The sequence below is a fragment of the Arvicanthis niloticus genome, chromosome 23, assembly GCF_011762505.2.
Source record: "Arvicanthis niloticus isolate mArvNil1 chromosome 23, mArvNil1.pat.X, whole genome shotgun sequence".
In the NCBI taxonomy this organism is placed as follows: Eukaryota; Metazoa; Chordata; class Mammalia; order Rodentia; family Muridae; genus Arvicanthis; species Arvicanthis niloticus.
The window spans coordinates 34,713,629-34,735,704 of NC_133430.1; the positions used below are offsets into that span (position 1 = coordinate 34,713,629).

The 22,076-nt window shown below is 39.3% G+C and overlaps 1 protein-coding gene across 2 annotated transcripts; it reads left to right on the plus strand.

The window, feature by feature from the left end:
* Positions 1-817: 817 nt before the first annotated feature.
* Med6 (mediator complex subunit 6) lies at positions 818-15,657 on the plus strand. 2 transcript variants are annotated; one of them, XM_076921796.1, is made up of 8 exons: positions 818-959; positions 4,031-4,190; positions 5,627-5,718; positions 7,643-7,725; positions 8,935-9,043; positions 11,092-11,207; positions 14,660-14,687; positions 15,255-15,657. In XM_076921796.1, exons 1-8 carry the CDS (start codon positions 938-940, stop codon positions 15,383-15,385), a joined length of 741 nt encoding a protein of 246 aa, XP_076777911.1. In that variant the 5' UTR covers positions 818-937; the 3' UTR covers positions 15,386-15,657. The 2 variants fall into 2 exon arrangements, with proteins under 2 accessions (XP_076777911.1, XP_076777912.1); XM_076921797.1 differs by lacking the exon at positions 11,092-11,207 and having other exon boundaries at positions 15,255-15,456.
* Positions 15,658-22,076: the final 6,419 nt, after the last annotated feature.

The window sequence follows — 22,076 nt, forward strand, 5'->3', positions numbered from 1 at the left end:
GAAAGCTCTGCTGTGGCTTCCTTTGGCTTCCCCACACCACAGAATTATTCCCTGCCTGCAGGTGTTTAGACACTACTCAGGGAATTCCTTTTCTCTTTTTAACCTTGTTCACCTCAGAAGCACTTTCTATTTTACGAAATTTATTCAAAAACTGCTACAGGTTTTTAACTGGTTTAGGTTTTTAATTGGCTCAATAATAGGAAAGCCAAAGTCTTTTGAATTTTCTGCTTGAGACAAGGTGAAAAACAGAGTTTCTAAATCTAACAGTTCACTTTTACACTCATGAGGTGTTTTTATTATTTTTAAAATACTGCCTCTGTATGTAGTCCAGGCTGGCCCCAAATTTGTTGTGCACTTGGCTCTGCTTCCCAAGAGATGGGATTACAAGTGAGAGCCTTGGTTTAGAGAATTTTAAAATGTCAGTAATGAGCAAGAGGCAGCACTCTGTTTAACCTCTTTACTTGTAAATAAAATGAATTTCCCCACGGTTCGGCCCTGACGCTTTGCCTACTTTCTGTTTGTTTTGTTCTAGCTCTGTACCTCCAACCTCTGCCAGTTGCAGCTCGGCATTCACGCGAGGAGGTCCTCCCTTATTTTCTTATTCCACAGGTCCACGGGCCCCGCCCCTCTCTGCCTCATCCTTCTGCGGGTCCCGATCCCCTCTTCCCGCCGCCGCCACTCTGTGACACACCTTTTTCTTTCCCACTGGTGTCCAACTACAGGACTTCAACCCGGCTCCGCCCACTTTACGCCTCACTTCTCCCTACCCCCCTCCCCCGCCAGCTTTTTTTTTTTTTTTTTCTCTTCTGCCGCTGCGCTCCGCGTGAATACTTTTGACCTCCTTGCTAACCGTAGGGTAGTCAGCCGCCGCTTCCGTCGCGGTCGTCATTACATTTACTGTGCGCCGGAAGTAGGCTCTTAGAGCGCTTTTGGAATTATGGCGGCGGTGGATATCCGAGGTAATTAATGTTATGCTCCCCTTACCAGATTGTGGTCTACTGGGGGGTTCATAGCTTGCCGAAGTCAGCGTCACACTCTTTTGTGAGGTCTCTCAAGTTCTTCTGAGTGACTCCTGGGCAGCCTAAGGCTCTACTGTAACCAAAAATTGTAGCGCTTTCCCGTGTTCTGACGAGTCCCTTTTAAAGGGTAGAAGCGGAAAAATTAGAAACAATTCGGGGTTTTCTCTTGTAATGCTGAGCGTTATACCAGGGCGAAGGGATGGTTTTTCGGAAGAGAGAAGTGGAATAAAATAAGGACTGATCCCACCCTATGGGTCCCCGGACAGAAGACCCTAAGTCTTCATATTAACAAGTTTTATTTTTCTAGTCTATAATACCTTTCATCTATCATTCATTCAGTTGTTACCTTCGGCAGGCTGAACAGTAGAGGCATTTTCATTGAGTAAGAATAATAAATAAATAAATGGAGACGCAACCTCTTAATTGCTCCTTGGTCGGGTAGCATGTTTGGTTGTTTTTGTTTATGTGTATTTCATTTTTCCTCTTGACAATTTCATACATGTGTATAATGTATTGCTTATTACTTAGATTTGTTAGCATAATTGTAATGTGTCTGGTGTTTAGAGGTACGGCAGAGAAGCTAGTATAGCCAGAGCTGGAGGCAGGAGACGTGAAAGTGAGAAGATCTGGGAAAATAAATGAGAACTAGTGTAGGGTAGGGTACAATTAATTTCCTCTAAGACAAGAGAGCCACCGCAGAGTTTTGAGCGACAGGGATGGCATGTTCTGTCTGTGTCTGGTTTTTAAATTCATGCATTTATTTATTAGATCATTTCAGCTGCTGAGAATAGTGTAGGAAGACAAGGGTAGAATTAAAAAACAACAAACAAAACAAAAGCAGGACTTTTCTGGAATGGATGGAAATTGGGAGCTTGGAAGGATGAGTGACGAGATTAAATCTGATTTGTGATGTATTCTATTTATGAAATGATCACAACTTACTTGAAGTGGGGCAAATAATTTTTTTTTCAGACTTTACTTTTCATTTCAGTTTTTGTAGATGAATGTCCTTGGATATATGAGGCTGTTTAAATTGATTGATATCTGTGAATAATAGATAAGTCATGCTTGCCTTGAACTTCAGTCATAAATTGAAGCATTTAGTGATTCTTATGCTCATTTCTGACGAATAAAAACACACAATTTAATGGGAGCACATTATCTGTGTTTCTGGTTATGGTATGAGAATTAGTAATAAAAGTATATTAAATTTGCCATTAGAACAGAGAAAATGCCACCATTACTACTGTAACAGTTATTGGGTTACAGTGTGCCAAGCATTTAACATAATATTGTATGTATAATGATAGATCTTACCTACCTACCAACAGTTAGTTAATAGATGTGGACGTGAAATGATTATGCCTGGTAATGATAGAAAGATAAAATGTTATTAGGGAAAAAGTCAGTTTCCTAAGGCAGCTAAAAGAAATGCACATTTTGCCGGGCGGTGGTGGCGCACGCCTTTAATCCCAGCACTTGGGAGGCAGAGGCAGGCGGATTTCTGAGTTCGAGGCCAGCCTGGTCTACAGAGTGAGTTCCAGGTCAGCCAAGGCTATACAGAGAAACCCTGTCTCGAAAAACTAAAACAAAACAAAACAAAAGAAATGCACATTTTATGGTAAATAAAATTGTCAGTAGGATTAGGAAATTTAAATCATAGTTATGGTTTTCCCTGTGTTGCTTTTCACTAGAAAAGTTGTCTTTTTCTAAAAACATTATTTCCTGGTTTTGTATGTTGTGACTATATCCATATATATTTATGCATATACGTATACATATATATAAATGGTTGGTATTGATTATTTTTGTTAATATACTTTGTTTCCTCTATTTTAAAACACACAAATCATGAGTTTTAATTTTTTTTTTTTACATGTAACAACTTTTTGCATTTGATTTATTTTTCACGGAATTGCTTATCACCTTGACTTAGTTCTGACTTCTTCAGAAATGGTAAAAGTAGCTGTATAGAAGAGCTGTATTATATTCATCATCCAGTATTATATAAGTCTTAGGATGTTGATTACTTAACTGTAGTGGTGTTTAGTAGGCACTGATAGGAAACATCATCATAGCCAATTTATAATTAAATAGTGCTCAATTAAACTCATTACAGAAAATTAATTTACCATATCTTTTAAGACAGGATCACATGTAGTCCAAGTTGGCCTCAATCTTTTGATCCTCCTGTCCCAGCCTCTCAGCATGCTATGACGGTGGATCTTCATCACTGTTCCTGGATCTACCATGCCTTTTTAAAATTTGAGGTTTAATTCTACTCTGAGTGTGAAACATTATGGCTGTAACAAGTGGATTTTACCATCTGCCCCTTAACTTTTACAGCAATATCCTTTCACCTGTAATAAAAGGCTCCCTAATATTCCCTGCCCACCAGTGGAAGGATCTTTAAACTGGTGGTTGTGGCTGTGTTCCTGGCCGTGTGGCTGGCCTGGAACTCAGAGATTCATCTACCTCTGTTTCCCAGTGCTGGGACTAAAGGTGTGCACCACCTATCTCTTTTCATACCTTTGTATATGAGTTTTCTATGCTAGGAAATTGTTTTGTTTTGTTTTTTAATTTAATTTTTTTAACTTAGTCATTTTACATCCCAATTACTGCCCCCTCCTGGTCACCCCTTCCCCCAATCCTTCCCCCATCCTCTGCTGCTTCTCTGAGTGGGTGGGGGAGGGGCCTGGGTATCTTCCTGGGAAATAGTTTATACTTTTTTCTTTGTGGTGAGCCTTTCTTCTTTAATACAGTGCAAAATCCACGTCTTTCCCCATGAAAAATAATTTCTATTTCCCCCTTAAAGTGTTTTGTTTCCCCTTTTGTGCTTTTATAATTAATTTATCCCAAACTTTACTACTTACTGTGTTTCTATTTCATATCTGACCTCTATTAGACTGTCAGTACATAGGGCAGGATAAGTCATTCCTTAATTCATAGCACATAATAGGTATTTGTTAAATTACATTATCTTTTCTAATTCTGTTATTTTTTTCTTATAGATAATCTGCTGGGAATCTCTTGGGTTGATAGCTCTTGGATCCCCATTTTGAACAGTGGTAGTGTCCTGGATTACTTTTCAGAAAGAAGCAATCCTTTTTATGACAGGACATGTAATAATGAAGTGGTCAAAATGCAGAGGCTGACATTAGAGCACTTGAAGTAAGTTGTTTTAGAGATTTTGCGGTGAATACTTGTTTTGGCCTGTGCATGGTGGTTGGTAACAGGCACAGTAGAACCTTTGGAAGGAAAGCAAAATTTTAGGCTGGGGAGATAAATAAAAGTATCTGTGTTCATGCTATATAATCTGATGGTGGGAGAAGAGAATTAGCTCTTAAAAGTTGTACTCTCAGGGGCTTGGTGGGGATACATGTGACCTCAACGCTACACAAAGAATTATAGGTAGCTGAGTAAAGCTGGGCGTGTTAGAGAGGTCCTCCCAGCAAAGAATACCAATTGGTTGTCTAGTGCCAAACAGTTAGCCCTGAAAACACACATACAAGTAACATTGTATGTACTTAACATGTTATATTTAGGATATTACATATAATATCTATATTTCTATTTATATATAACATATATAAGTTGATAATATATATTATATATAAGTATATAATATACATATATAATTAAGTATGTAATATGTATTTTATATATAAGTATATAATATACATATAGTACATATATACTTAAGTATGTAATATGTATACATAGAAGTACATATATGTATGTAATGATGATAAAAAAGAGGCTGCGAATTTGAAGGAGAGTGGGGAGGTGTCGTTGGGAGGCTTAGAGAGAAGAATGGGAAGGGAGAAGTGTTTTCATTAAATTGCAGTCTCAAAAATAAACAACAGGACTGGAGAGATGGCTCAGTGGTTAAGAGCACCAGCTGCTCTCTCAGAGGTCCTGAGTTCAATTCCCAGCAACCACAAGGTAGCTTCTACCCATCTATGAGATCTAATGCCTTCTTCTGGTATATAGGAATACATGTAAGCAAACACTGTACCATAGTAAATAAATAAATCTTTAAAAACAACAACAAAAAGAAAAGATTGTCCTCTGACCACGAACGTAAACACACTTATATGTGTGTGTAAAATATAATACATATATATAAACATATAATTTAAAATAATAAAACACATTTTGTTTGGATTTGTACAAATTTGACATACATTTGTAACTTGTTCATAATGTCTGTCTAAGGTAGGACTGAAGGTGCTGCATTTGCACAAGTTTATGAAATAACTCATAAATATTGGGGAATGAGGTAGGTTTTATAAAATTTAGTTCCTATATTTTAAATTGCTTTTACTATGAGGTAAATGTAGCTGTTAAAGATAACTTACTGTAGTTTTAAATATAATCTTACTGAAACTAAATTTAAATTTATGAGTTTTTATATTGTTTAAAAGCCACATTTTAATCTGTATATACCTGTATAGGAAAATAGGTAGTTTTATTCAATAGCCAACTTTAAATATCTATCATAAGCAATTTCAGCTGCCCTCCTACAATACTGTTATAATTTACCTGGTAACTTAAGTGTCCTACAGAGAGTCTGGAGTCATTCGAGATCTCTATGTCTCTTCCAGTCAGATGGTTGGAATTGAATACATCCTTCTACATGCGCAAGAGCCCATTCTCTTCATCATTCGAAAGCAACAGCGGCAGTCTCCTGCTCAAGGTAAATGTACAGAACACCATTGTTTATTTACTTTCTGACCTGTGTGCTTTATTTTGTTTTTATATAAGGGATTTATTTCGGTATACCATTCTGCAACTGACTTATGTTATATATATTTTTAGATTTTGTTTTGTTTTGTTTTGTTTTTGATTTGCATTGAGTTCTGTTTCTGTAGGTCCTGCAAACTCTGTACATGTCTAATACTTGTTAGGGGTATACTCGGCAGGCTAAGCATCTGTTGTACTCATGGCCAGAATTCATTATGGCTGCCCTGTAAGGACACATAGCTAGACAATCATACAAAAAGACATTGTAGGGATGTACAGCTGAGAGTCCATATCTAGTATGCTTTCTGTTCAGCATAGGATAAAACTGCGCGCGCGCGCGCACACACACACACACACACACACACACACACACACACACACACACTTATTTATCTATTATTTATTTCTCTCCAGAAAGTCATTTGAAACTCTGAGCCTGAGGCTTCCCCCTCCCCCCCACTGGTCACGTAGGCATGGGATTTTCTGCCCACTATAATTACAGACTACCAGTAGCAAACCAGGCATCCACTCTTCATATTTTACATTTTGCCTGGGCAGGCAGGTATAGCTACACTTACGAAGTATATCAAAAACTCTTGTAGCACTAGAGCAGTTGTTGAGTCCTTGGACCTTGAGTCTCTTGAGAACCTTTCATTTCCCCCTATAAAGTCTCTGAGTTGATACTTTATAAAATATATGACCTATATAGTCTTATTAAATTCATAGAGGATAAACTGTGTATCTTCAAATGACACATTAAATCAAAAATTATACCTGGGTCTATTACCAAATAAATATTTACTTAAACAACAATGAAGGCTGGAGAGATGGCTCAGAGCACTGACTGCTCTTCCAGAAGTCCTGAGTTCAATTCCCAGCAACCACATGGTGGCTCACAACCATCTGTAATGGGATCTGATACATTCTTCTGGTGTGTGTCTGAAAACAGCTATTGTGTACTGGTGTAAATAAGAGTACATAAATAATATTTTTTAAAAATGAATAAAGAAACAACAATGAGGAGGAAATGAAGCCAGGTCTGGTTTGGAGTAAGAGAGCTACAGTATACATTTTAGTGAGCACTGGCACTGGAAAACACCTTGAGATCAAGTCAGGAATTTGCAGTCTCACTGAAGAGATGATTCGAAGTAGAAAAGTTGATAGTATTGGCAGGAGACATCTCCCAGGTAGATGTTCTACATCAAGATACTTGGGGACATCTTTTAGCCTTGTTCAGTATCAGAGAATCACTTGACATAAAAGTTACAGTTTGGAATCCAAATCTTGTTTCAGAACGAGAGTTTTATAGTCTGTACAGAGAAAAGGAGAAACGCAGATAATAAGCAAGGTCACTTGGGAACATTCGGGAGATAGAAATGGCATGAGATGGCATTGGGCTCAGTCCTGGGACTCAGAGGCGAGTATAGTGCACTAGATAGTGCAGCTCTGGCTGACTGACAGCAATACACAGCACACACAGAGCACTGAAGTTTGCTATGTGTATCTGTACATGTCCCTAGTGAGAACCTCATTTCAACAAGATCAAGATGCATATTGACCTGATTCAATGTGATAGAGACGTGCCGCCTGTGGCTTGTGAAGCGCTGCATGTGGTTAGAGGTGATGAACTCTTCAGGTTGTATAGATGGAATGGCATAGAAATAGTCAAGCATTAATCACTCAGTGTTAACTCCAGGTAACATAATAAACGAACAGTTTTCCCATATTGCTTACTTATAAAGAGAGAAATTGCCAGGCCTTCCCTTAAAGTTCAATTTAGGGAGGTGTCAAAGTTTAGTTGTTTAGTTTTTAAAAACCATCTATTAGCAGTTTGTGTTCAAGGTATGTTCATACGCATTTTTTTCTTGCTGCTTTAGTTATCCCACTGGCTGATTACTATATCATTGCTGGAGTCATCTATCAGGCACCAGACCTGGGATCAGTTATAAACTCCAGAGTGGTATGTCTTTACCCACCTGCCTGCCTGCCTTCACTCCCTCCCTTCTGTCCTTGACAGAGTAGCCTTGGACTCACCATGTGTCTGAAGGTGTCCTTGAACCCCTGATCCTCCTGTTTCCATCTTCCAAGTGCTGAGATTGCAAATGCATGCCAGCACACTTAGCTTTTTTCACATTCTTTGAACATTAAAGCAGATTTCTAATTGAGATACCCTGCTCTGAGAATCAAGTAGAAGGTCTTCCACTTTGTGTTACCTGGTATAAAATGCTGACTGTTGGAGGGTTTTGAACACTTGTTTCTGTGGATCAAGTCAGTGCTGATATATTGAATCTGCCTGAAGAGCTACAGTCTACATTAGTAACATGAATAAAACACTTGGAAAAAGAACAGCACACGGCTCCGGCTAGTTCCCGGGCTGCCATGTTCTTTCTCTAACCCAGACACTGGCTAGCCAGGAACATCAACCCTGGGACCCACGAGACGTTAGTGTGGCGGCTACCTCTACCGATCAGCTTTGTGGAGTCCGTGCTTCAAAACCCAGGGAATAACCGCTACCCCCATGCTGTAGATATAACAATTCTAGTACCCAGTAGAAATGAGACTCTTAATGCTTAAGATTATCCAATGGATTTACATATCAGCAAATACTCAATACATGAGATGCCCACACAGTCAGAATTGTTACTAGTATCTAACCTCTTGTCATGAATAACTACGCAAGACTCTTAGAGACATGAACATCTCCTGCCATCTTTCCTCTTTCTCTGTCTCCTCCTCTTTCTCTTTCCAACTCCCAGCTCCATCTACCTCTTCTACTGCCCAATCACCAAGCTCCACTGCAAATACAATGGGCAGGAAAAGTTCCTGCCACATTTTGTTGTCCATTTTACTGGTCCCTAAACAATACATTGTAACAGCTGTGTATATAGTATTTATATTATGTTACGCCTTATAAGTAGAGATGATTTAAAAATACATAGAATTTGTAAGTTATACTGAAATGCTAATTATTTTGTATAAGTCATGTGAATATGGAACTAATCCCTTGTGGATACTGAAGGGTGACTACAACTCCTGTTAAATGGTAATCTAGATTCTGAAAATAGGAAATTGCTGTCTTTGCATAGGTAATATTTTCTATTTACTTAGGACACTGTAGTTGACCTCGTGAGAGATTTAGAATGTGTTGGTTTTTGTTTTGTCTTACAAGCTTACTGCAGTGCATGGTATTCAGTCAGCTTTTGATGAAGCTATGTCATACTGTCGATACCATCCTTCCAAAGGGTACTGGTGGCACTTTAAAGATCACGAAGAGCAGGGTAAGTAGAGTGCCCAGGCCCTCCCAAAACAGTTTGGTACTCTGCCGATGAAGTTCAAGGGCTTGTGACGTTACTGAGATAGGTTTTAACTTTTCAGAAGATGAGGACATTGCTGCCCTTGTTTTCATGTCATAGGTGCAGGAATAGTAACATCAGAACGGTTGTTATTTTGTTCGTGGACTATCATGTTCACAAGCTTTGTAAAGAAGATTTAGGGTTTAAATTATTTAGAATACAAAGAGGAGAAACATTGGTGATGAAAGAACAAGGATATTTTTTTCTTTCTTCAGTTGTCTTAGATTTTGGAACCCTTCAACCCTCTAGTCTTCAAAGTCAGGGAGATGAGATACTATTCTTGGTTGCCTTTCTTCAGCTGGCCAAGCTGTGTCCCCTCCCTTCTTACCCCCCCCCCCCCCCCTTCTTCCTTTTCTCCCCCTCCTGTTGTGTTAAGGATTAAACCCAGGACTTTACTAGGTAAGCACTTTACTCCCATTGTATCCCTAGTTAATGAGGTTATTTCCTGGCTCTCTTTCTCCCCCCACCCTGCCGTGTGTGTGTGTGTGTGTGTGTGTGTGTGTGTGTGTGTGTGTGTGTGTGCCTCAGCACAATGTCAGAGGACAACTCCACAGTTGGCTTTTATATCCACCTTAATCTGGAGATTAAACTCAGGTCTCCAGGCTTGCATAGCCAGTATCTTTGTCCACTGTTCTTTTCACTTTATGATTCTTTGATATTACCACCTGTCATGATACTGGAACCTTTAGTTTCCATGGCTGGTAATCTCTGGCTGTTCTTTTACCGTGTTTTACCAAAAACCTATCTCCAGAAATGTGTCTATATCAGTATATTGTCTTTATTGAGAATAATGAAGTGTGGGAAAGATGACCTTTATGTAGGATTCAGAGCCATTCAGTGGCCTTCCAGATATGGTTATTTTGATTTTTAGTATTGGGTGCAGGCAGTAATGTTTAATGTAGGAAAGTGGGCCTTAGTGGAGTGACGTTGACCTAGAGGCAGTTTTCCCCACCTTATGATGTCTATCCCCCTGCCTAGAGCAAATGACATATGTGACTAACTTCAGAATTTCTTTATATTCCTTTCTAATCTTGCCTTCATGATCTTGTTTTGGAAGTTTCCCCCTTGATGTAGTGGTTAGCTTTTTTTCTCAGAAAGAATGAGTAAATAAATCAATATGTTTTAGAAAATTTCTCTAGTGGAGCTTAGGCTGGCCTTGATCCTATAATTCTCCTACCCTCATCCTCCCAAGTGCTAAGATTAACAGAGAAATGCATCACTATTCCTGGCTAATTGCAGACTTTTGAAACAGATTTTGTGTGATCCAGGCAGGTTAATCGGATCTTGCTATATGGCCAAGGATGATCTTGAACTCCTGATTCTCTTGCCTGGTTTAATTACTGTCTTTATAATTGAGCATAGTAACTAGTTTGCAAAACCTGTCTTTCTATGTGTCCATAGTAGGTTCTGTGGAAAAGGACCACTGAATTGTACTTAAAACACTCAAAAGTAGCCAGGCAGTGGTGGCGCATGCCTTTAACCATATGGTTGCTGGGAATTGAACTCAGGACCTCTGAAAGAGCAGTCAGTGCTCTTAACCACTGAGCCATCTCTCCAGCCTAATCCCAGCACTTAGGAGGCAGAGGCAGGTGGGTTTCTGAGTTCAAGGCCAGCCTGGTCTACAGAGTGAGTTCCAGGACAGCCAGGGCTACACAGAGAAACCCTGTCTCGAAAAGCCAAAAACAAAACAAAACAAATAACAACAACAAAAAAAAAAACACTCAAAAGTAATTTCAAGTCAATAGCATGGATTGATATAGGTAATTATGAGGAATGTTAGTCTAAAAACTGTTTGTTTATCAGTGTTTGCACTGTAATTGAACTATCAGCTTTTGAAATGTTTGCAAAGGAGAACTAGGAACTTCTTTTATGTATTTACTATTTTCTTTGAAAACATGTCCTAGTAAAGACATTATTAAAAATAATGGTTTGAGTATGTTCAGGATGTTGATTTGGATTTTATATTTTAATAGATAAAGTCAAACCTAAAGCCAAAAGGAAAGAAGAACCAAGCTCTATTTTTCAAAGACAGCGTGTGGATGCTTTACTCATAGACCTCAGACAGAAATTTCCACCCAGATTTGTTCAGGTAACAAGAATGTGTTGTGAATTTTGATTTGACATTTTTCTAACACGTTTTTAATTGGAAAGTCTTTTAGGTATAACTGTAAAATACTGCTTTTCCTTATTAGCTAAAAATTTACTTCTGAATAAGAAGAGAGGTTCTTAAAGACTTAGTGGAGGTAATGAATAAAGGAAGTAGATTCTGCATTGTTTGATGTCCCTTATTGGATCTGTGTGAACACTGAGGTCTGTATTTAGATAATATTCTCAGCAATTGCTGAGAGCATAATAGGTTATAACAACCTATATGAAGCTCGTGTTTCCTACTCTGCTGCTGCATTCCAAGCCTGATACATAAAGGCTGTAGGTTCTTAAATGGTTAATGGGTTAAAGATTTTAACAGAAGGAATGGAAAAGAGGTAGAGGGCGTAGCATGGTCAGAAAGGAAGCAGAGGTAAACATAGCGGTCTCTTGTAACAGTGGTAAAGGTTTGTAATGCCACCTAGGATTTAGGATTTTGGAGCAGTCTAGCAGCAGCAGCAGACCTACCTGCCATTATATGCGTTCAAAGTAAATCAGGTGAGAGATGGAGCATGTGGCCACATTAGTGTCGTGGTTAGTGTCAGTTATTCTGACCCTTTACAGAGATGTGTACCTCACAGGCATACTTATTATTGTTAGGAGGAATTTGAGGATTTTTAAAGTAGTTTTAAGCTAATTGGTTTTTTTTTTTTAAAAAAAAAAAAAAGAAGAAGAAGAAAAACACCATAAAATGACATTAGAACAGGCTTCTTCCCTGTTTGACTGTAAAATGGTGAGGGATGTTACTGTAATGGTTATGTGATAGTGAAGAGAGCATGTGACACGGGTTGGAACATAGCATCAGGAAGCCAGCTTAGAGAAATGTCATGAACTGTTCTTGAAGGTGAGCAAGGGGAACATGAGTAAGAGCTGTGTGCTTGGACACTGCTCTGAGCTGTTTAAGATGAGGTTGGTCATTCATTTGGTGAGTATGCCATCTCTGCTGTGTAGCCTGAAAGAAGAACATCTAGTTCTGTGCTGTACAGTGCATTAACCACTAGACAGATGTGACTCTTGAGCATGGCAAACATAGCTCCTTCACGTTGACTTGTGATGTAAATGTGCAATACATAAGTCGATTTAACATAGTTAAATTTAATAGTTAAAATTTGCACCAGGGGCTGGAGAGATGCTCAGTTGTTAGTCATTGCTGGTCTTTCAGATGACCCAAGTTTGGGTCCCAGCACTCATATCAGGTGGCTCATAACTGCCTACAACTCCAGTTTTAGGGGTTCAGATACTGTCATCTGGCCTCCATGAGTATCCACATGTGTGACATTTGAACATGTACATATATACATAAATAAAAGTAAATCTTTAAACAAAAACAAAACAAAAAATTAGGGCTAGAAAAATGGCTCAGCAGTTAAGCGCACAGAGGCCCTGGGATTGATTCCTAGCACCCACGTGGTAGCTCACAAATATTCCATGTTTTACCTCTTGTTACTGCTGGATGTTACACAGATAGTGAGAATGGGGAGTTATGTCTTTATGAGTTCTTTTGAGTGGTTTTGGTTTTTAATCTGGAAACTGCTGGGGTACTGTAGGATGTGACTCCAGTCAGGTTTACCTTGGACTGTTTGATTCAGTTTGACTAAAGGCATTCCTGTTCTGTTTGCATATCTCACAGCACATTGTGCTGGTTGGTCAGCAGTATCCACTGCTGACTAAGGAAAGACTAGTCAGTGTGTGCTGGTGCTTAAGGTGTCCATTTAAGTGCTGGTTCAGAACTAGCAGTACAAAAATCTTAACATGTTCATTGCTCTCAATATACTATATGTTTCCTCTTCTATTAAATAATTGCTCCTCCAAACTATTTTAGATATATTTAAGTCTTGATATGTTCATGATATGCAGCTGTGATGTGGGTGTGTGTAACCACCCTCATATTTGGTAATTTGTTACAAAGATTTATATGTAGCTTTACTCAGTAGAGATTTATTACTGTGAGATATAGTAATATGAGGCTGTCTAACATGAGGATAAAGAGATTACCTTCTGAGATAACAGATGTGCATGGATACTTGTACGTGTGTTTATACAAGTCTGCCAAGGTAGGTTGGTATTAGTGTCCTGTTTTGTCAGTGTGTCTCAGCTCAGCATGCAGAGTGTCACTGTTGAGAGTAAGACTTGACTGTGAGTCTCAAGGGAGAAGAAGGTGCTTTGGAACATTTAAATGAGTACTAGGATTGAAAAATAAGAACGTCTATCAGAAAAACAAGGACTGTAAAGCCCTGCTGTATTGTAGAGGGCTTGACACTGCTCCCGACTTCTAATGACCCCAGCAATCTTTTTTATAGTTTCATTTTAAAAAGTAAGTGTGTGTGTGTGTGTGTGTGTGTGTGTGTGTGTTTCAACTTGTAGTTTCTGGGAATCAAACTTAGTAGGTGGAAATAGGTAGTCATGCTTTGGTGGCAAGTGCCTTTATCTGCTGATCTATCTCCCAGGCCCCTAAAGTTTTATTTTTTAATATTATACCTCTTAGGATCATTTTTTAAAATTATTTTTTAATTATTTGTTTATGGTGTTTCTGTGTATATGTTTGTGCATGTGACTGTAGTGCTCTCAGAGGCCAAAAGAGGGCATCTGATCCTGGAGCTAGTGTTCCAGGTGGTTGTAAGCTGCCCAGTGTGAGTGTCCAAAACCAAATTCAGGTCTTGTGCAAGAGCAGTACATGATCTTAATCTTAACCCACTGAACCAGCCGGACTGAAGAGGTGGCTCAGCAAGTAAGAGCACTTGCTGCTTTTTAGAGGATCTGGGTTTTGTTTCCAGCACCCACTTAATAGCTCACAGCCATCTGTAACTCTAATTCTAAGGGATTTGACTTCTTTTGGTTTCCATGGGCACCAAGCATGTACATGGTACACATCTATACGTGCAGGCAAAATACCCATACAGATAAAAAGAAATCTTTAGAAAAAAAAACAGTTTTCTTTCTTAGTTCCCATTCCTGCTATACTTAAAACTAAAGTGTTTATCCATGGAACTTGCTGTGTAGACCAGGCTGGCCTCAACAGTCACAGAGGCCCATCTGCCTCTGATTAAACCACTCTTGGGTTCATTCTCCTTCCTTATAGTTCATATTCTCTAAGCATGTAAGTATCAGAAGGTTTGGATGCTCTGTTATTTCTTCTCATTAGATTCTATGTGAGTCTCATTAGATTCTTTTTTATTGTCACCTGTGTGTATAGGGGGGTAACACAGCTTTTTAGATAAACAGCGTCTTTGGCCTGTCTTCTGGTCTTAGATTTATATTTTTCCGAAATGAAGGGTAAGAAGTAGAAAATGAGAAGCCTACTTCTATGAATGGTAGTTGTCATTTATAATGCAGAAGAAATTTTATTAACTTGACTTTCCCCTCTTCTCTCCCCGTTTCCTGTTTTTCGGATCCTAGCAAAAATCTGGAGAAAAGCCCGTCCCAGGTATGGTTCATCTGCTGTTCTTATTAAACTTAAAATAAGATCAAGCAGCCTGTTTAATGTTCTAACAGCAGTGGCATGGGAGATGAGTTGCGGCCATTTTACCCTTTTAGGCTGTCTCAGTCTAGTTTGTCACTCCTAACTTTTGACTTCTGTTGAATTGCTAGCAGGTAGTGGTTTTGTGGTAGGGATACTAACATTTGGAGGTAGAGTCTGGTTAGAGAGACTGGGACGAACAAAGAAGCCAAAGTGACATGATGTTAGGTTTCACCATTGTGAACAGGTGTTGAGCTGTCTGTGATGTTGCCATTTTTTTGTGACTTGTTCATACATGTTTGATTTTAGTACAAACATGTGTTTGCCTAGCATTATCAATTTCCTTAATTTTTTTTTTAGGTTTATAAATGAATTTTAAAATATGTTTGCCTGGGGAAACAGCTAAATATTCAACTTCATAAGTAATTAAAAATGAATTTAAAAGAGTAAACCATTAATGTTAACCACTGTTTAAATTTATGTCTTTCTTCTGCCTTCATTTGTCTTGACAAAATACCTGTTTTTGACATCTAGTGGATCAGGCAAAGAAAGAGACAGAGCCCCTGCCAGAAACTGTAAAATCTGAGGAGAAGGAGAGCACAAAGAACGTTCAGCAGACTGTGAGCACTAAAGGTCCCCCTGAGAAACGAATGAGACTTCAGTGAATGTTGGACAAGAAGGAAGCTGGCCAGCTCCTTGTCAGTCACTATACCTCAGCGCCGTGAGAGGCTCTTGAGCCTGGAAACACTATCGGAGCCCTCTCATTTGTATGGAATGCACTTGTTCTTCACAAAAGGACATTCTCCCTACCATGCTTTCTATGTGAATATTTCTTAAATATCTTTTGTAATCTTTCCTCTACTGGATTTGGGCAGTGCACCTAGCCCACAGATATGCCAGTATATATCTTTAACAATAAAGTTATTTGTATATATGACTCATCATGACTTTTCCTTGTCTCTGAGAATTGTTAATGGAGTAAGTGAGCATGTATTGTACTATCTGGCTATTCCTCGGTATTACAGTAGTACATTTACTGAATAATTGAAAGGTAAAGGAAAACTCGCTTGTTGATATCGTTATCATCCTGTAGATTCTTGTCATGTTAGTCTATTATGAGCACTTGTCAGTGTTTTGAGTTTGTGGAATGTAATTCCTGAGATCTGTAGCTCAGGTTCTTAACTACGTCCTGAGTTATTTTGGAGTTTTCCCCATTTGCTATATTATATGTATTGACTGTGTTTGTGTATAATGCCACGTGCATGGTTCATAGGGTTGGATCGCTGCAGTCTCCGCATCATCAGGGCTCTTACTCCATATTGTCCACTGTTTTTCTTCAATTAAGTGCAAAATGGGAAGTACTGTGTGATATGTTGGTGTATGCATTTGTGTACATGAGTGCACACGTGCTCTTTTCTATTACTCTTTGTGATTCCCTTGAGATAAGATCTTTTGCTGGCTATTTTGGCTAAACTGGCTGACTCCCCCCCCCCCCCAATGCTGATGTTACAGGCATACATGAGTGTCCAGTCATACCTGACTTAAGTGCATGCTGGGCCTTTAAGGCCTTCATGCTTGCTAAGCAAGGGCTCTCATTCATAGAGCCATCTTTCTAGCCCTTTTAAGTTCTACTGGGAGATTTTGTAAATAATTCTTGTTACTCCATAAACATGTAGACACTAGTTAACCTCGAATGGTAGTTCTTACCTGTGCTGCTAGGGTAGTACCTAAATGACTTTGTAATTTCATTGCTCTTTGTTAGTTGCTTTTTGCTATAAGTAGCCTCTTCGTCTCTTTGCTGTTTGTATCATTGGGGAGCCCTTGGAGCCCATATTTATATTGCTGCTGAAGTTGTCAGTTTAGCCACTGGCAGGTGACCCTTGGGATTTTTTTTTTCTCCACTCTCATTCTTTGCTGTTTAGCACAATAAGATGTTTATTTTAGATTTATCCTGACCTTGAGAATAGCCATCTCTCTAAGTATATATATTCCATTTCAGAATAGCATTTGGAAATCGTGATAATTGCTATTGGGGTGTCACTGCTTTTAGGTCTCAGCTGACAGGTGACCTACATAACACATACACACATGTATGAGACACTTTATGCACATCTCCACATATATCTGTCTATTCAGTGTAGGTTAAAAGCTCCCATCAGTTCACACTGATACCTGTTAGATTTAGTACCTTGCTTCAAGGCATACTTTGTTCTCTTTTATTCTTTCCTTTTTGGTTGGTTGGTTGGTTGGTTGGTTGGTTGGTTGGTTGGTTGATTGTTTGGGGAGGGGGGGTTTGGGGGGTTTTGTTTTGGAAACAATGCCTCATGTATTACATACTGGCTTCAGACTAACTCAAGATAACATTGAGGCTAAAACAAGGAGAGACAAAAGGCCAGAAGTTCTTGATCTGTTCTGAGAACTGTTGGGACTCTGTTTCTTTAAGGCCATCAACATGTCCATCAACATGTTTCTATTAGAGTTGCTGCTTGAGCCAGGTTTTGTGTCCATCGAGATTCATTTATGAAAGAGAAGTTGCACCAGGAGAAATGACTGGAGAAGGGAGCTTAAAAGGCTTGGGAGCTAAACACTAAAGTATGTAGTGGTAGGATTTTCCAGAGAAACTGCCTGCCCCAGAAAAGGGAAGCAGCTGGGCTGTGGTAAGCTAGACAGACAGCTTCTTCACAAGTCTTGCTTTGGGACCTGGAGTGTGAAGTGCAGGGCATTGTTTGGGTGGTGCTTGTTATTTAGGAACTGAGGCTGGGATTGTAGAGCTGGTTGGCCTCTTAGACAGTGCTGGTACCTTAGGGGTTGAGGAGAAGGTCTCCTGAAAGCCGTGATGGATGGATCTCAGAGGATGCTCCCCACTTGGGACTGGCATCAAGGTTGCTTGTGGGTAGTGAGACATCTGAGAAAGGGGCATTCTCATACCGGTGATTGACCAGGGTCTACGGGATGGCTTAATTGTGTCACTTTTCTAAGGAGTAAAACTATCAGCACCATGTATCTGTCTCCACCGTATTCTTCCTCCTGCCAGTCATTATTCTGGTAGATCCTCTACAACTAGCCAGTTCATTTACTATTTCCCATGAGTCTGTATATGTTGTTCTTGGACCTTATTTCTTTCTATACAAAATGATTGTCCATGCATATGGCCTGAAGCTCAGCCATTATGAGTCTTTTCTCCTACATTTCTATCCTATATTTCTACTTCTCTATCTAGGTCTGCTACTGAGAAAGGCAATGTGAGCAAGCCTTGGGGCATTTCTGGTGTGCTGGTGTATACACATAACATGCTGACCCTTACATAAACCCAGGTTGGACTTTAATACATCCTTCTTCAACTACTAAATGGATTATTCTTACAACAAGAAATGAACTGAAGAATGCCCAATGCCATAGAACCTGGGTATCTACTTAAATACTTTATTTCAACCATTGATCCTGTTTTACAGCTGAGCCTGTATTTGCCAGTTTTTATTGACTATTGCAGGCTCAAATCTTAGGACTTGGTGGAATTGACAAAATCTAGCTGTGGTTGACAAGTCTGGCTTCACAGCTACTTTGGTATTTTCTGTGACAACATAAGCATCTAATACCTATATAATCAGGTAGCTAATTTGCATAACAAGACCTTTTTTTAAAAAAAAATATGTATAATATCTTGCCTTTTAATTTTCTATCAGATGATATATCTCTTATAGAATCCCAGAGATATATACACTGTGGTCCTTGGCACAAATTGTTGAGCATCTTTTTCTACCTTCAGTGTCACCCAACTTTTGAGTTCATATGTCTTAGCAAGGCTTTCAGTGTCATCACTGTCTCTTGCATTTCTGTCTTGATTAATATGATCTTATCAATTGCTAGATAAAAGGTGTATGGGATATCTAGACAGTCTATTATGATGAAGGGTGGAGGAATCATCAGAACTTTGGGCCCATGAGATCTGTGACCCACACATTCTAGACTATAGCTAAGACTGCATTTGTCAGCTGGCCTCATTTGCTTTTATTCTAATAGAAAGGTCATCGTAGTACTTTGAATTCTTGATCAGCAATATCAACTTAATCTTGTGTCCAAATGTAATAGAGATGTGTGGACGACCCTTTTCTCCTGCGCAGTCATCAGGGTAAATAGCTCTAGTAAAGAGACTGTATTTGTCATGGTGATGCAGGATAGTTTTTCCTAGGGCCCTCATCACTTCTTCATGCAGTGGGTTTCATATCTCAAACAAGTTCAGGTCCAAAATTGGGGCCTTTTAGGAAAACACGTGCCTTCTATTTCTCAGCCACCTGTCATTTATTCTTTTGACTATTGAGCAGACATGAAGCAATGATCCTTCTTGGTACCCCATTTATTTCACCCCTGAGGATGACGAAGTTCTTCTATTAACCGGGTTTTAACTCCCAGTCTGTCCTTGGCAGTCTAATGCTAGTTGTGATCTAATGTCCTACCCCAGGAATGGTTAAACGTTTGTTGCTTTTTAGCCTCTATGCATCAGAATCAAATTTTCACCATTGCTTTTGTGAAACAGGTTTCCCAGCATCCTCTTCTGCTCTCTACTCTGGTTTTGGGGGTCAACACTAGATCTTTTAGTGCTCCTGCTGTTACCTCTCTCCCAACACTGGTAATGATATGTTCTTTGGACATTACCAGATAACATTTAGTATAGTCTTGATTATGTATAATAAATTTATTTCAGCATATCTATTTTTTTACTAATGTATTTACATCCCAATCGAAGCTTCCCCTCCTTCCACTCCTTTTAGTCCCTCCCTCTTCCCTCCTCTCCCCATGCTTCCCTCCTTTTCTCCTCAGAGACCTACCTCCTATGTATTTTAAACCACCTTGGCACATCAAACTGCAGTAGGAATAAACTCCTCTTCTGAGGATTAGGGTTATTAGGATAAGGGATCCAGAGGTAGGCAACAGAGTCAGAGACAGCCCTGCTCCCAGCATGTTTATTTCTGAGGCCCCTTTAACCCCCTTTTCATCCTCATGCCCATTCTGGCAATCAACTTCTCTGTGTGGACATTGCTTTTAGAAGCCACTGCAGCAGCAAATGCACCACATCCTGAATTCTTTGCCAGGTTGTAAAATCCCAAACCATTGGGGATTTCCCTTTATAATGTTATATTTTGCCACTTGATTGTGCCACAGGAAATATAGCTATCCCTTCCTTGACTTTGTGTTTAAGGTGTGTTTTCTCCACTTTATTCAAGGTTGGAGGTTAATTTCTGGCTACCTCTGAATCTGGGAAGTGGCTTCTTGTGCTTGGTGCTTTAACTCATCTCTGCACTATTTCTAAAAGGGCTAGCCCACTAGGGTAAGCCCACTGCTATCATTTGAGTATAGTTTAAGGGTACATACTAGGGGTGAATTGTGAGTAAAGGCTTGGTCTGTAGAGTAGTCTACTGGGAGGTGGTGACAACCTCAGGAGATGGGACCTTTAGGTAGTTCCGGCATGGTTCTGGAAGGTAATGTCTTGAGTCCTCACTAGAGGGTTGTTATAAAAGGAGCAAGCCTGGCCCCATCACAGTCACTAGCCCCTGGTCCATTCTTCTGCCACTACAACTTATGCCTTGGGCAGTGTGTGCAGAGCAAGTCCTTGTGTACGTTCTACCTTTTGGACTTTGAGCATCCCAAACGGGGAGCTAAATTGAAGCTCAAGGGAAGACTACACAGTGACAGGTACAGGGGAACTTGGGATCAGGGGAGACATTTCTGAATTCTGTTGTTTCCCATGTGGACAATTATAGTTACAAATAATGATTTCTTTCTGTGCCCGGAAACATTGTATCTCATCTTTTTCTCTTCTTAGTAAACGGAATATATAGACTACTTGAGTAGTACATACAGTTGTAGCATTGTCTGATTTTACTGAGACATTTGAAATTCCATAAAATCTTAGTAAGTAATAAATGTATAGTTCCATAATAAAATGTATATTTTAATTTTTTATGGAACCCATTTATCATCTTAAGGAAGTTCTTTTTTATTTATAGCTTGTTAAATTTATTTGTTTTTGTGTGTACATGCTCACATGTGTGTATATATATATTGGTGTACATGCAGGTCTATGGAGACTGGAGATCAATATCAGGCATTTTCTATTACACTCTGTTTTGATTTCTAAAGATTTATTTTTATTTTATATACAAGGGTGTTTTGCCTGTGTGTATACATCACATGCATGCATGATATCCATGAAGGCCAAAAGAGGGCACTGGATCCCCTACAACTGAAGTTATCTGTGGTTATGAGCTGTCATGTTGGTGCTGGGAATCAAACCTGTGTCCTCTGGAAAGTAAACAGAATTTTTAACAGCTGAGCTATCTCTCCAGTCCCTATACCTATTTTAGGAAGCAGTCTCTCACTAAACCCAGCAATCTCACTAAACTCAGCAATTCAGCTAGACTGGCTAGCCAGTCAGCTTCATTTCTCCTTCCCCAATGCTGAGATTGTGCTTCTGTGCCTACGTGGGGATTGGATATCAAACCCTGGTCCTCATGCTTGCATGGCAAGGACTTTACCAACTGAGCCATGTCCCTAGCCCTTTTATATGTCTTTTAAAACTAGGAAGGAGTCCTAACTTTAAAACTTTCTTGAGACAGGGTCTCAATATATAGTGAAGACTGGCCTTGAACTTACTATGTAGTCTCAGTTAGGCTTTGTGATCCTCTAATCTCAGCCACCCAAGTGCTAGTTCTGTCTAGATGGCTGAAACAGTTCCAGAGAAGTTTTCAAGGAAACCAGAATGAATAGCAGAATCTTTCCCTGAGAAGAAATAGAGAATTGATTTATAATGATCCTAATTTATGGTTATCTCATGGGTTATGGGTCTGCTAATTAAGTTATCAGCGGGAAGTTTCAATGAATAAGACTCTTAAAAAAGAAACCATGCCAGAATTAGAGTTACTAAATATTTAAACTATTCTTATAAATTACACACCATATCAAACATTCTACCACATTTCTTGACTACTTATTTTGAATGTTTTTTTTCTCAAAACAAGACTAAGAGAGACAAAAGCTGTGAGTGGGAGGGTGGCCCAGCTTCAGTCACACTGAGTTCTGAAACAAAGTTGTGTAGAAACAGTGAGGCCTGAAGAAGATAGTCTAGAGTTGGGTGCTCTTTATAATTTTGACTTTTAAAATAATTTTATGTTTCTTTTGTTGTTGACACTGTAGACCAAACCCAGAACATTGGGCTTGCTAGGCAAATACTTTGCCATTGAGCTAAATCCCTAGAGTTGATATTTATATGGAAGTGAAGATCCTTGTTGCTAAGCAGCTAGATCTAGAATTTCGCCATGAGCTCGGACAAAGGGGGTAAGGGAGGGGCTTGATTTCTTT

Bases quoted from the DNA above. Each gene is read 5' to 3' on its own strand.
- Med6 (XM_076921796.1), top strand. From the start codon at position 938: ATGGCGGCGGTGGATATCCGAG. The intron at 7,726-8,934 runs GTATGTCTTTAC...TTGTCTTACAAG, and splicing joins CAGTTATAAACTCCAGAGTG to CTTACTGCAGTGCATGGTAT. The intron at 14,688-15,254 runs GTATGGTTCATC...TTTGACATCTAG, and splicing joins TGGAGAAAAGCCCGTCCCAG to TGGATCAGGCAAAGAAAGAG.